This window comes from Bombina bombina, chromosome 6, assembly GCF_027579735.1.
Source record: "Bombina bombina isolate aBomBom1 chromosome 6, aBomBom1.pri, whole genome shotgun sequence".
Taxonomy (NCBI): domain Eukaryota; kingdom Metazoa; phylum Chordata; class Amphibia; order Anura; family Bombinatoridae; genus Bombina; species Bombina bombina.
In genome coordinates this window covers 800,914,340-800,928,966 of record NC_069504.1, presented here as the reverse complement: position 1 = coordinate 800,928,966, position 14,627 = coordinate 800,914,340, and the positions used below count along the sequence as shown (strand labels likewise).

General features: G+C 42.6%; 1 protein-coding gene across 1 annotated transcript in view; it reads left to right on the top strand.

The window, feature by feature from the left end:
* Window positions 1-14,627, top strand: part of GOLGA7 (golgin A7) — a 123,767-nt gene that overhangs the window by 41,219 nt on the left and 67,921 nt on the right. Inside the window, exons 3-4 of the mRNA XM_053718127.1 lie at window positions 5,939-6,091; window positions 9,940-10,041. Of these exons, the coding sequence (XP_053574102.1) occupies window positions 5,939-6,091; window positions 9,940-10,041 (255 nt within the window). The remainder of the gene's footprint in view (window positions 1-5,938; window positions 6,092-9,939; window positions 10,042-14,627) is intronic.

Genomic DNA, 14,627 nt, shown 5'->3' with positions numbered 1-14,627 from the left:
GAGCCTGATGTGATTACTTTTAAATTTAAGTTGGAACATCTCCGCGCTCTGCTTAAGGAGGTGTTATCCAATTTGGATGATTGTGATTATCTGGTCATTCCAGAACCACTATGTAAAATGGAAAAGTTCTTAGAGGCCCCGGGGCCCCCCGAAGCTTTTCCTATATCCAAGCGGGTGGCGTACATTGTTAGTAAAGAATGGGACAGGCCCGGTATACCTTTAGTACCTCCCCCCATATTTATAAAATTGTTTTCCTATAGTCGACCCCAGAAAGGACTGATGGCAGACAGTCCCCAAGGTCGAGGGGGCGGTTTCTACTCTACACAAGCGCGCCACTATACCCATAGAAGATAGTTGTGCTTTCCAAGTCCTATGGATAAAAAATTAGAAGGTCTGCTAAAGATGTTTGTTCAGCAAGGTTCCCTTCTACAACCAATTGCATGCATTGTCCCTGTCCCTGCAGCCGCGTGTTTCTAGTTTGATGAGCTAGGAAAGGCGATTATTAGTAATTCTTCTTCTTATGAGGAGATTATGGACAGAATTCGTGCTCTTAAATTGGCTAATTCTTTCACCCTAGACGCCACCTTGCAATTGGCTAGGTTAGCGGCGAAAAAATTCTGGGTTTGCTATTGTGGCGCAGAGCGCTTTGGTTAAAATCTTGGGCAGCGGATGCGTCTTCCAAGAACAAATTGCTTGACATTCCTTTCAAGGGGAAAACACTCTTTGGCCCTGACTTGAAAGAGATTATCTCTGATATCACTGGGGGCAAGGGCCACGCCCTTCCTCAGGATAGGTCTTTTCAAGACCACAGGTCTCAGTTGTCTTCAGACCACATAAGAAGACAGGCATTCTTACATTGGGTAGAAGACCTGCTAAAAATGGGAGTGATTCATCCTGTTCCATTAGGAGAACAAGGGATGGGGTTCTACTCCAATCTGTTCATAGTTCCCAAAAAAGAGGGAACGTTCAGACCAATCTTAGATCTCAAGATCTTGAACAAGTTTCTCAAGGTTCCATCGTTCAAGATGGAAACCATTCGAACACTTCTTCCTTCCATCCAGGAAGGTCAATTCATGACCAAGGTGGATTTCAAGGATGCGTATCTACATATTCCTATCCACAAGGAACATCATCGGTTCCTAAGGTTTGCATTCCTGGACAAGCATTTCCAGTTCGTGGCGTTTTCTTTCGGATTTGCCACTGCTCCTAGGATTTTCTCATAGGTACTAGGGTCCCTTCTGGCGGTGCTAAGACCAAGGGGCATTGCTGTAGTACCTTACTTGGACGACATTCTGATTCGAGCGTCGTCCCTTCCTCAAGTAAAGGCTCACACGGACATTGTCCTGGCCTTTCTCAGATCTCACGGATGGAAAGTGAACGTGGAAAAGAGTTCTCTATCTCCGTCAACGAGGGTTCCCTTCTTGGGAACTATAATAGACTCCTTTAGAAATGAGGATTTTTCTGACAGAAGCCAGAAAAACAAAACTTCTAGACTCTTGTCGGATACTTCATTCCGTTCCTCTTCCTTCCATAGCGCAGTGCATGGAAGTGATAGGTTTGATGGTAGCGGCAATGGACATAGTTCCTTTTGTGCGCATTCATCTAAGACCATTACAACTGTTCATGCTCAGTCAGTGGAATGGGGACTATTCAGACTTGTCTCCGAAGATACAAGTAAATCAGAGGACCAGAGACTCATTCCGTTGGTGGCTGTCCCTGGACAACCTGTCACAAGGGATGACCTTCCGCAGACCAGAGTGGGTCATTGTCACGACCGACGCCAGTCTGATGGGCTGGGGCGCGGTCTGGGGATCCCTGAAAGCTCAGGGTCTTTGGTCTCGGGTAGAATCTCTTCTACCGATAAATATTCTGGAACTGAGAGCGATATTCAATGCTCTCAAAGCTTGGCCTCAGCTAGCGAGGGCCAAGTTCATACATCAACCATCAGGGGGGAACAAGGAGTTCCCTAGCGATGGAAGAAGTGACCAAAATCATTCTATGGGCGGAGTCTCACTCCTGCCACCTGTCTGCTATCCACATCCCAGGAGTGGAAAATTGGGAAGCGGATTTTCTGAGTCGTTAGACATTGCATCCGGGGGAGTGGGAACTCCATCCGGAAATCTTTGCCCAAGTTACTCAACCGTGGGGCATTCCAGACATGGATCTGATGGCCTCTCGTCAGAACTTCAGAGTTCCTTACTACGGGTACAGATCCAGGGATCCCAAGGCGGCTCTAGTGGATGCACTAGTAGCACCTTGGACCTTCAAACTAGCTTATGTGTTCCCGCCGTTTCCTCTCATCCCCAGGCTGGTAGCCAGGATCAATCAGGAGAGGGCGTCTGTGATTTTGATAGCTCCTGCGTGGCCACGCAGGACTTGGTAGGCAGATCTGGTGAATATGTCATCGGCTCCACCATGGAAGCTACCTTTGAGACGAGACCTTCTTGTTCTAGGTCCGTTCGACCCACTCCAGCTGACTGCTTGGAGATTGAACGCTTGATCTTATCAAAGCGAGGGTTCTCAGATTCTGTTATTAATACTCTTGTTCAGGCCTGAAAGCCTGTAACCAGAAAAATTACCACATAATTTGGTATATCTGTTGGTGTGAATCTGCAGGATTCCCTTGGGACAAGGTTAAGATTCCTAAGAGTCTATCCTTCCTTCGAGAAGGATTGGAAAAAGGATTATCTGCAAGTTCCTTGATGGGACAGATTTCTGCCTTGTCTGTGTTACTTCATAAAAAGCTGGCAGCTGTGCCAGATGTTCTAGCCTTTGTTCAGGCTCTGGTTAGAATCAAGCCTGTTTACAAAATTTTGACTCCTCCTTGGAGTCTCAACCTAGTTCTTTCAGTTCTTCAGGGGGTTCCGTTTGAACCCTTACATTCCGTTGATATTAAGTTATTATCTTGGAAAGTTTTGTTTTTGGTTGCAATTTCTTCTGCTAGAAGAGTTTCAGAATTATCTGCTCTGCAGTGTTCTCCTCCTTATCTGGTGTTCCATGCAGATAAGGTGGTTTTGCGTACTAAACCTGGTTTTCTTCCAAAAGTTGTTTCTAACAAAAACATTAACCAGGAGATAGTTGTGCCTTCTTTGTGTCCTAATCCAGTTTCAAAGAAGGAACGTTTGTTGCACAACTTGGATGTAGTTCGTGCTCTCAAATTTTACTTAGCAGCTACTAAGGATTTCAGACAAACTTTGTCTTTGTTTGTTGTTTATTCTGGTAAACGGAGAGGTCAAAAAGCAACTTCTACCTCTCTCTCCTTCTGGATTAAAAGCATTATCCGATTGTCTTATGAGACTGCCGGACGGCAGCCTCCTGAAAGAATCACAGCTCACTCCACTAGGGCTGTGGCTTCCACATGGGCCTTCAAGAACGAGGCTTCTGTTGATCAGATATGTAAGGCAGCGACTTGGTCTTCACTGCACACTTTTTCTAAATTTTACAAATTTGATACTTTTGCTTCTTCTGAGGCTATTTTTGGGAGAAAGGTTTTGCAAGCCGTGGTGCCTTCCATTTAGGTGACCTGATTTGCTCCCTCCCTTCATCCGTGTCCTAAAGCTTTGGTATTGGTTCCCACAAGTAAGGATGACGCCGTGGACCGGACACACCTATGTTGGAGAAAACAGAATTTATGTTTACCTGATAAATTACTTTCTCCAACGGTGTGTGCGGTCCACGGCCCGCCCTGGTTTTTTTAATCAGGTCTGATAATTTATTTTCTTTAACTACAGTCACCACGGTAACATATGGTTTCTCCTATGCAAATATTCCTCCTTAACGTCGGTCGAATGACTGGGGTAGGCGGAGCCTAGGAGGGATCATGTGACCAGCTTTGCTGGGCTCTTTGCCATTTCCTGTTGGGGAAGAGAATATCCCACAAGTAAGGATGACGCCGTGGACCGGACACACCGTTGGAGAAAGTAATTTATCAGGTAAACATAAATTCTGTTTTTTCTTTTTAAATCAAGGGACTTTTAAGATTATATCACTTTGTCTCTTCCACATCACCATGTTTTATGGGGGGAAAAGACCTATAGTGGTGGCCAATGCAAGAAGTAAATATGCAGTCATGTATTTTTTTATTAAAGGGACAGAATTACTATACTTTTGTGATTCAGCTAGTTCATGCAATTATAAACCACTTTTTCAATTTTTTTTCTGTTATCAAATTTGCTTTGCTCTTTTATTTCGCCATTAAAAAGCATAGCTAGGTAGGCTCAGAAGCAGGAATGCAGTGCTGGAAGATAGCTGCTGATTGTTGGCCCACCCAGTGTTCTCAGCTAGCTCCCAGTAGCACATTGATGCTCCTTCAGCAAAGGATGCCTAGAGAATGAAGCAAATTTAATAACAGAACATGGACTTTTGAACACCTTTTTCAATTTACTAATTTTCACTTTAATGGGATAGTAAAGTAAAAAAAAGCATAGTAAATTAGGTGATTTAGCGACACAAAGAATAAGACGGCACAAAGCAGCACCTGAAAATGTAGTGTTTACTATTTATTGTTGCACAATATGCACCAAGCACCCACTACAGAGAGTTTAAGAGACATAACTTTATAGTCTGAAAATGTCATTATCTACATTATATACACAATTATCTGACCTCTAGTTCAGTTCTGATGTTTGTTTCCTCCATCTCTTATGAGGGCATAGTTGGATGATGAAACCTTTACAATGCAGTTAAAACAAAGGTGGTCTGCTGCATTTTGCACATTTATTGCTGTTTCTATTGAGGACAGTGATTTAAATGTGCCCGCGTCAGACCATGTTTGTGTCCGCATCAGCCTGTATAAGCCCATGTCTTTGGTGTTTTTCTTTGCATGAATAAAACAAAACTCTACATAGATGGTTTCATTCCTATAAGTGACCATTACAGAAGCAAGCATATAGTCAGGATTCTAAGCTTGGGGACCCCAGTTCCCCCTTGTTATGCTAGTAAAATAGCTCATATGGTAAGGTCTCTATGTGAGTTCATTGATACCTTCTACGTTGTCACAATTCTAAATATAGCACTATTATGCGCTACCTTGGACATGTTTCCCCATTTATAGATTAGGGTAGTGATTAGCAAATGGTTAATGCTGTCTTGACAATAAAAAGCTACAAATCGGTGTAAGTTTCCATAGTATTGCTGATTCAGCCTATTACACATTGTATGATAGAGACATTAATGCCATTTTGATGTGCAGGACTCCAGTAGCTTGTGTGCTTGTGGTGCCTAGAAAATCTGTCCTGGCCCTCCTGAAAATTAGATAAGTTGGGCAATATTATTCGAGTTAATGGAAACACAGTACATACATTTTACCCATATCTGTGTGTGTGTGGTTTTGTTTGTTATTTTGTTTTGTTTTTATATACCAAAAGATTTCTAACACGTGTGAAATCTCCCAGTCCCTACATTTTGTCTTGGCTTGCTATATATCTGCAATTAACAACCTTGCAAATAAACTGCATACAGATTTAAAATATTTAAAACTGAATTTAGATTGTTTTGCAATGCAGGGGACATACCTCTTAAAAAGTATAGTCTATTGAGTATTGTTTATCCAATCTCTATTGCTGTGTCCATTTAGGGACATATATAAATGAGTTTCAACTGGTGCATTATTCATGGTTTTAGCATCTTGTAGTGTCAAGTTTCTGAATCATCCAGAGTGTACCACAGCCTCTCTAGGGGAAATTGGAAAAACTGTGATTTTAGTGATTAATTACAGGCAAAGAAAACAAAAACAAATTTGTCATTTTACTAAGCTTAATTGAACATTTTATGGGGAAATTATAATATTTTGAGTTTAATTTCTCTTTATTGTGATTTACTTATCTGTAATTGCTTTTGAATTATTCCTCCCTAAAATATTTTGCCAACTTTTATCATATTATAGTGAGAGAGAAAAAAACATAACGTGAACCGTCTTATTCTTACTCTCTGTTCACAGATTGACCGGCAGCAGTTTGAAGAGACGGTGCGGACACTAAATAACCTGTATGCTGAGGCAGAGAAACTGGGGGGACAGTCCTACCTTGAAGGCTGCTTAGCTTGCCTCACCGCCTACACCATATTTCTGTGCATGGAGACCCACTACGAAAAAGTAAGTAGGCCAGGCATCTTTTTGACACTCAACATAGATTAGTAGCGATTGATCTCCCTTCAATAAATGTTGGTTTGAATATGTTTTTCACTAGCTGAAGTTCAGGGATAAATGTTGTTGGCTGAAAATTAAAGCAGGCTGCGGATATTAAGTGAGACTTTTTTTTTCTTCTAAATCCCTGGTCAGCTGTGTTTAGATGAGGGCTTTAGTAGAATGAATTGAGACCTTTCAGCAGCTCCTATGATATACGCTTTGCCACGTACAGACTGATCTTAGATTTATTTATCCATTTTAAGGCCGTCCAGAGTCTGTTAACTATTCTCTCTCATCAAGTATAGGATTCTGAGCTAACACATGTCCTGTATTTCTGTGATAAGATTAAAGGGACATAGTGTACTGTAAACTGTGTTTGCAATGTATAGGAAATTGTTCCTTTAAGTTTATTTTTGCTGTTTGAAACCAGAACCTATTAAAATGGGTTAAACTTGTAGGGAGATAATACGTACTTATCTTATCACTTTTTACACACAGACATGCTTCCTTATCTTATCTCTGTCTTTATAGTCAAGCCCATTATTTTGAGAGAATAATTGAAAATTAACATTTTATTACATATCGAGCCAACTCACCACTGGAAGTGTAATTTCTTTTATTCGCTTGTTGTGTTGTTTTTTTTTATAGCAAATATTAAAGGATATTGGAATTTTGTGTATAGGTGGAATCCGCTATTTTAATTGACAAAATAAAGGTAAAGGAGTTTTTTGTAAACAATTTAATTACACTCCAGCAAGTAAAATGGGATCAATGGTAGAACATTAGAGGATAAATTGATGGTACACTGTCCCTTTTAAAGGAACAGAAAACAACTTGTAATTTATAAAATTTACAAAAGGTATTACAACCTTTTTGTTTATTGAAAATGTTTTTCAATAGCCAAACTCCACCCACCACTTTCCTTATCTGGAGAAGACTATCTGGACTTGTACTGGGGTAGACAAAGCTAGCCACAGTCATTATGTTAGCAAAATACCAATAGCTTAGTGTGTTCTTATTTGATCCCTGCGGAAGCCAATTGAGGACAGATACTTTCTTTCATAAAGGTGTTGAGAGTCCATGATCCATAACGCCTGGGAATTATACTTCTTGCCACTAGGAGGAGGCAAAGATTCCAAGAGCCCTTAAAACCCATCCCACCTTAGTGGAAACTAATCTTGTCTTTGCCTTAGCGGGAGGAAGGTGAAGAAAGAAGGTGCTCCAGGTGTTTGTGAGAAGGGTACTCAGACTGGTTTGAGGCCAAGTTTCCCCTCAGAGGGCTACTGTCTGGACATAGGGATGACTTTAGAGTATGGGCAGTGGCAAAAGAACACCCTATGGTAGTTAGTCACAGGCCTGTTGTAGGGACCGTTCCCTAGTCTTCTCCTGTTGGCTCAACATTATACTAAAACATTTTTTTTTTTTCCTATTAATATAAAGTGTTTTTTTTTTTTTTTTTTTTTTTTTTTTTTGCAAGCTGGTTGATGCAGTCCCCCTGCTCAGCTTTGCAAATCATGTAGGGATCATCTTATGCATTCTAATCAGCACAATGCTGCTCTTGTTTCTAAGGGTATCTGTCCTCACTGTGTTTCCGATTTTTTTTTTTTTTTTTTTGCTCCGGGATTTAAAGATTTTTGTATACTCTACTACATGAGATGTTGACATTCAAGTAAGCATAAAAATGTGGTTTCTGATAATCTCTCTAATAGCTTATAGGTAGTAAAGGCGTTTGCTATTTTTTTTTTTTTTTTTTTTTTTAAATAACAATTTTGGTGTAGACTGTCCCTTAAAACTCCAGTAAATGAACAGGTAGACATTTGAGATTTGCTGAAAAATTTGCTTGTTTTTCCAACTCCCCAAGAAAGTAATGGTATCCACAGTGAATTGTCCTTTGTTTGTGGCCCCAAGTATTTTTAGCAACAAAAGCTAATATTTATTCTCTGTCATCTTTAAAGGACCATTAAATAGAACTGCACAGTCAACACATGACACATTACAATTACACCTACTCTGAATTTTAAAGGGATGTTAAACGGGCTGTTTTTGATGTAGTAAAAAAACCCTTATCAAGCCGTTCTTCTTTCGACGGCAGGTTCTCACAAGAGAACCTGACATCAGGATTTATCAAGCAGCAGTGGTCCTCAGAACGCTGCTTCCCTACCCTCTTCTCCACCTCTTAGGTGGAGAATTTTAATCTCCCCTGTCTCGTCCGACTGGGAAGATTGACAGCTCCTGCCCACGTGTGATGGGCTGTGCGCGGGCAGGGGGCATTACAGGGAGAAATATGTACGCCCCTGTCCGCCCTTGATTGATAAATCGAGCTCTTAATAGAAATCATTGCAATATATATTTCGGCATTTTAAAATAGATTTTTACCCTTTTTTTTTTTTTTTTTTTTTTTCTCATCATTTTTATAATTACTTCTTCTCACATCCCTACAAATGGACATTTGAACTCTGCAGGAAGGTTTATCTAGCCCACTGGTTTTCAAACCTGTTCTCAGGCCTCTTCTACAGGCCAGATTTTCAGGATTACCTTGGGTGAGAGCAGGTAAAATAACAATGTTCACTAATCAGCTGATTATTTCACATGTGCTCCACTTCACTTCAGATATCCTCAAAATCTGACTTATTAGGGAGGCATGAGAACAGGGTTGAAAACCAGTGATCTACCCGGATGTCATTATACTTCTAGAGTAACATGAGCTGGTTTACTATAAAGTGAATATACTAGATAACAGGGGGACAGTAACCTATGTTTTAAACATGTCGGCTCCCTTATCTCACTGGAGGCAGGGCTACACTGAGAATTTCTAAGTGTTCATTTTGCAAAAAACAAGGAAATTGCATGGGGTTTTTTGTTTGTTTTTTTTTTTACACAATTTTATATTTACTTTGATTTAACATATTTGTATTTTATAAAAGGAACAATGTTTAATATCCCTTTAAATGTTCCTTTAAAGGGATACTGAACCCAATTTTTTTCTTTCGTGATTCTGATAGAGCATGCAATTTTTCAGCAACTTTTTAATTTACACCTATTATCAATTTTTCTTCGTTCTCTTGCTTTCTTTATTTGAAAAAGGGCATCTAAGCTATTTTGTGGTTCAGACTCTGGACAGCACTTTTTTTATTGGTGGGTGAATTTATCCACCAATCATCAAGAACAACCCAGTTTGTTCACCAAAAATGGGCCAGCATCTAAACTTACATTCTTGCAAATTGTATGCTCTATCTGAATCACAAAAGAAAAAAATTGGGTTCAGTGTCCCTTTAAGCTAGAACTTGATGCAACTCTCAGTGCTTCAGTGTCTGACCTAAATTTATACTTCCAGCTAGAAACTTGTACTATTTTGCATTTATAAATAAAACCTTTTATCGGTTATTAAAATAGTTGTGTGGCTGGCTCATATTGTATACAATCTCTCAACCCCCTACTTTCTAATTTTACAAAATTGATTGATTTAAATTATTTAGTGCTGAACTGCTACAAGGTTATCGAATAGCTATTGAATGCATGAAATTAAGACATTTTTCTTGGTTTATGTGTTTAATAAAGGGATACTAAACCGAAATTTGTTCTATAATTCGGAGAGAGAATGCAATTTTTAAGCAACTTTATCATTTATTCCAATTATCGATATTTCTTTGTTCTCTTGCGATTAAATTAGAAAGTTGCTCAAAATTGCATGCTCTATCCGAATTATGAAATAAAAAAAAAAAGTTTTTAGTATCCCTTTTTACTTATCACTTGTGTTTACCTCTTTCACTCACTCTGTTCTTCCACCCCCCCCCCTTTTTTTCTGCACACTGCAGGTTCTAAAGAGAATTGCCAAATACATCCAAGAGCAGAATGAGAAGATCTATGTCCCTACGGGTCTGCTAATAACTGACCCCATAGATAGAGGCCTCCGGGTTGTATCCTTTTGGTGTTAAAATGTCTACAAGGACTGTTGCTAAATGTGCGTGTTTTTTTTTTTTTTGTTTTTCTTCCTAATGGGAAAGAGTCCACAGCCGCATTTATTACTTTTGGGAAATAAGAACCTGGCCACCAGGAGGAGGAAAATAAACACCCCAGCCAAAGGCTTAAATACTCCTCCCACTCCCCTCATCCCCCAGTCATTCTTTGCCTTTCGTCCCAGGAGGTTGGCAGAGACGTGTCAGAATTGTTAATTTGTTTTTTGTCTCTTATGGAGGGTAGTACTCTTCGGCATGGGACAGGAGTTTTAAGTAGTCCTGTCAGTCTCTCAGTGAGGGCCTGGATGAAAGTTAGAGTCCGCAGATGCAGGAAGTTTCTTTCTGCGAAACCATCCTGACTCATATTAACAGTTTCTCAAGCAATCAGCGTTGTCTAACTTTGCTCCGCTGCCTGCTTTCTTCTCTCAAGTCAATGGCGGAGGTGATGCTACTATTTGTCACACTTGAAAGGCCGTGTTCCTGTTCCACAGCGTTGATTCTGGTAAGATAGTTTCATTTTACTTTATTCAATGTACTGTAACGTGAATGTTTCCCGTGAGGCTTAGCTCCTCGCGGGTTTAACTTATAACATAAGGGTCTCAGTGAGTCTCTGTTAGATCTTGGAATCAAGGGTTAATATCTCCTGAGGGGGGTTATTGGACAGGGGGGTTTATAATCCTGTTTATGTGATTCCACCTGCTTATGTGTGAGGTTTATGTGCTTGTGGTTTGGAACTTTGAGGCCTTTGGAAGTGACGCAGACTTTTGGCTGGGCGTGCTTTTTGGACTGTGCGGTTCACCCTGTGTCCGGCTGTGGTTATGCTCTGTTTCACACTTCCGCATTCCTGACCGTGTGGCGACTGAGATTCTAGTCCGCAGGGGTCTGTCATAGGAGGTGGTGAGGGCCCCAGCCATTGGTGGTGTCGGGTGCCGTTTTTGTTTTTTACTGTTTATAGTCCATATTGATATATCCTCTTTATAGTTATGGGGGATTCTAATGCTGAGACTGTGCTCGATTCTGATACCGAGACGATTATAATATCCGATTCTGTGTTCAGTAAAGCATCCGGTTTAGCCTCGTTGACTCCTGTCAATCACTCTTGTTCCATATGTCATATGAGAGCACCCAGTTTCTCGGGCTCGGTGAATCGGGGATCCGCTGAGCCGTCCGTCTCTGGGGGTCCTGTCTCCCAGGGTGCGAGTTCCCTACCAATTCTTCCTCCTACACATGCAGGTAACCCAGTTTATGGCTCCTCCACGCAGGGTGGTGTGTTTTCGCCTTCAGATAATGTTTGCGCTGGCTCGTCTGCAGAGTCCAGGCGTTTCTTTGAGAATGTGCTTGTGCCCTATTGTCCCGGGTATTCTGCCTTGGGGTGGGCCTCCGCAGTATCCTGAGGGTTCTGTTCCGGAGTGTTGTGCCTTTCGGTACTGGATTGCACACCTTCGCGTGTTGCTCAGACAGAAATCTGAGTCACTGAATGACCCTATAGTTCATAGATATGGGGAATTTTCAGTCTGATGGTCCGAATGGTACAACTTGTTAGACATATGGGGATGAGGTAATCTTCTATTGTCTTTGAGTTATTTCCCAGTTTATGTGAGATGGAGCTCCGTTTGGCTGGTCCTACGGGTAGGCCTGTGTCTTTTTTGGGCGTTAACCTTCGGATTACCTTTTATTTTGTATCCAATGGATGTCTTTTTTATTTGTTTTTCGTTTCCTTCGGGAACCTTCTGGGATTGATACTCTTTATTACTTCTGCGGAAGTTGTTTGGATATGTTAGTCCTATGTTTAAAAGGATCTGTTTCTTTTTCCCCTATGAGGGAAAGTTTATGCAGCTTGCTGGTTAGGACCCCTGGTACAGGCTGGTCCTGTCAGGTTTGCCGTTTTCTGCTGAGCTGGTTCGGTAGAAGCGCTGAGTGCTCAGGTTATCATTATTTTCATGTTCCACTAAAGCATTCGAGAGGAACCTGTGGGTTCATGAGACAGGAAGGATGGTCTCAGTCCTTATAGCCTCCAGTTATAGATGTCACGGGGTGGGGGAGTGTTCCGCTGCGTCATTCTATCTGACATCTGATTTCATCAGAACCGAGAGTTCCTCCTCCATGTGGGGGAGGGTTGGCGGGCTTAGGCCCGTTACCGCTGTTTGAGTGGTTTGGCCTTCAGTTTTAGGCCCCTGGATGGTCCTGATGGGACTTGATCCTACAGCTATAGATCGCTGTCCAGCTCTTGGCACCTTGAAGGGTGTGTGTAAGCCGTTTTTGTACCGTATCTAGATACAGCTTTTACTCTTGGATGTGTAGGGTCTGACTGAGTTATGAGACTTTTGGATCTCCTTCCATGTCTCCGGCTGAGTTGGATATCCTTTTAGGGATCTGCGTCCCAGATGATGGTTGATCCCTGCGGGGACTTTGTTTAGCTCGGGTTTCCCCGGAGCTGGGAAGGTTTAGCGCCTTCCTCTTCCCTGTGTCCTCTCCCTGTGTGGAGGTGATGGGGAGAATAGCCGTACTAGTAGGGTTTTGTGGACTTCGAGGTATCCCTTCTGTTGTCCTGAGGCTTTTTGAGAAGTCCCTCCATACGACTTCTAGCCCTGCTCCTTGGAGCTTTGGCTAGGGGTGGTTCCTTCCTTTGGGCGGGACTTTCGTTTTCTCCTCACTATCCGGATTCACTGGATATGCGTCCATTTCCCTTTTGTCTGGCTTTTTGGACAATTGGGGTGTTTAGTTCTAGGTTAAGGTTGCCTGAACTATTAGAAGCCCGGACCTTTTTTTCTCCCTGAGACTTCTGTTTTCTGGCGCTTCGCTCCTTTTTCCTGACCCATTTTTTTGTTGTAAATCTCAGGGCTGGTCTGGGTGTTCCACGGTAGTCGGAACTTGGGCTATGCCCTTGCTCCATCTACCTGACCGGGTTTTAGGAGTATTTATTACTCTTCACAATAGAGTATCCCATGTCATCTAGGGATTAGCTGTGTGGCTGGCGCCTCGAGGGTGGTGGGTTTATACCCAGCTGCTGGCGTTGGTTTCCAATTTCTGGTGCGCCTTAGGGTTGCATTCCCCTGGTCAGTTCGCCAGTGTACTTGTGGAATCTCTGCAGGGAATGGGTTGGCTGTGCCTCTGTTTGGCGAGCTACTTGTATGGGGGGTCCTTTTCTAGGATATGTGTGTTGGGGATTTTTCTTCCCTATTAGCCGGTGGCTTTGGGCCTTAAGGACAGTCCTTTTTCTTAGGGCTTCTCCTGGTCGGGAAGTGGAGGGTGGGATTGGTTCCACCTGGGGTCTTACTGGCTCCAAGTCAGACTGTGGGGCCTTATTTGGATAGATCTCTCTGTCTATGGCCTTGTCTGTTTTCAGAGTCAGGTTGTACTTGTTCTCTGGGGAGATGGCTGTGCCATCTTTACGCTCGTTCCTGTACCGGTTTTGGGATTATTTTGTTCCCTGTATGGGACCCCTGTGGCTGGGTTGGTCCAGCTGGGTGTGGGTCTACAGATCAGGATGCCTGAGCGGTCTAAGGGTCACAGTCTCTTCTGGATGCGTGAGCTTATTGAGTCTATCCTGATAGCTCAGTCTACTAGGAGCTAAATTTCTTTTCTCCTTGCTCCTTTGACAGGAGAGGGTTTACTCTTCCTTTTGGTTCTGAGGGTATACTCTCCTTCTTGGGGGGCCTCGGTGGAGGCTTTGTGTTCTCCTTTCTAGGGACCTGTGAGTAGGTCCGGCGGCTTAGGTTGCCTGGAGTGTGCCCTCTGTCGAGGGGCTGTTTTATGCAGTCTGTCTTCTTGGTGACTGCTTCTTATCCTTGCAAGCTCCCTCTGGGCCGTCCTGTTATGGACTCTGTGTTTTCAAACTTGGGGTTTCGCCTGGGTCTAATACACGCTTTCACTGTCGAATCTTTTAGTATTCTATGGACTGGTGCTGGGAGGATTTTGCCTCTTTAGTTGCATTCCATGCTTGCAGGATGTTGAGGAGACGTCTTTTCTGTCTCCGTGCCCAGGATTATCACGGGTTTCGCTTGGTATAGGCGTAGCCTTCTTCCCTGTTTGCGTCCATTCGGGTCTCTGTGAGCGGGACCCACTCTTGGAGGTGTTTTTTCTTGTGTTCAGGGACCTTGCAGTTTTCTTGGTCCTCCTTTGCCTTGTCCCCTTGAGGATTTCAGCTGGGTTTCCCTTCATTTGTGAGGGATGAGTGGTGGGGGACCGTCTCTTGGGCGACGGTGTCTCTTGGAGGCCTGTCGGCCCAGTCGAGTCCGTTTTTGCGGTCTCTGATTTGGCTCTGGACTAGCTGCGGTTCAGTGTCACTGGGGCTTTTCCTTTTTTTTTTTTTAGAGGGATTTCTCGACTTTGGACGAAGCAGGATTTTTTTATTGGGTAGAGGTTCAGGCCTGGTGCCCTCAGAATGGGCCGCCTATTATACCGTCCCGTTTTGGCATTCAGTGTTCTCTTTAGCTTGGGTATGGTTTTCCCAAAAGTAATGAATGCGGTTATGGACTCTTTCCCATTAGGAAGAAAATGAAATGATCAGGTAAGCATAATTTATGGGTTTTTATCATCATTTAAAA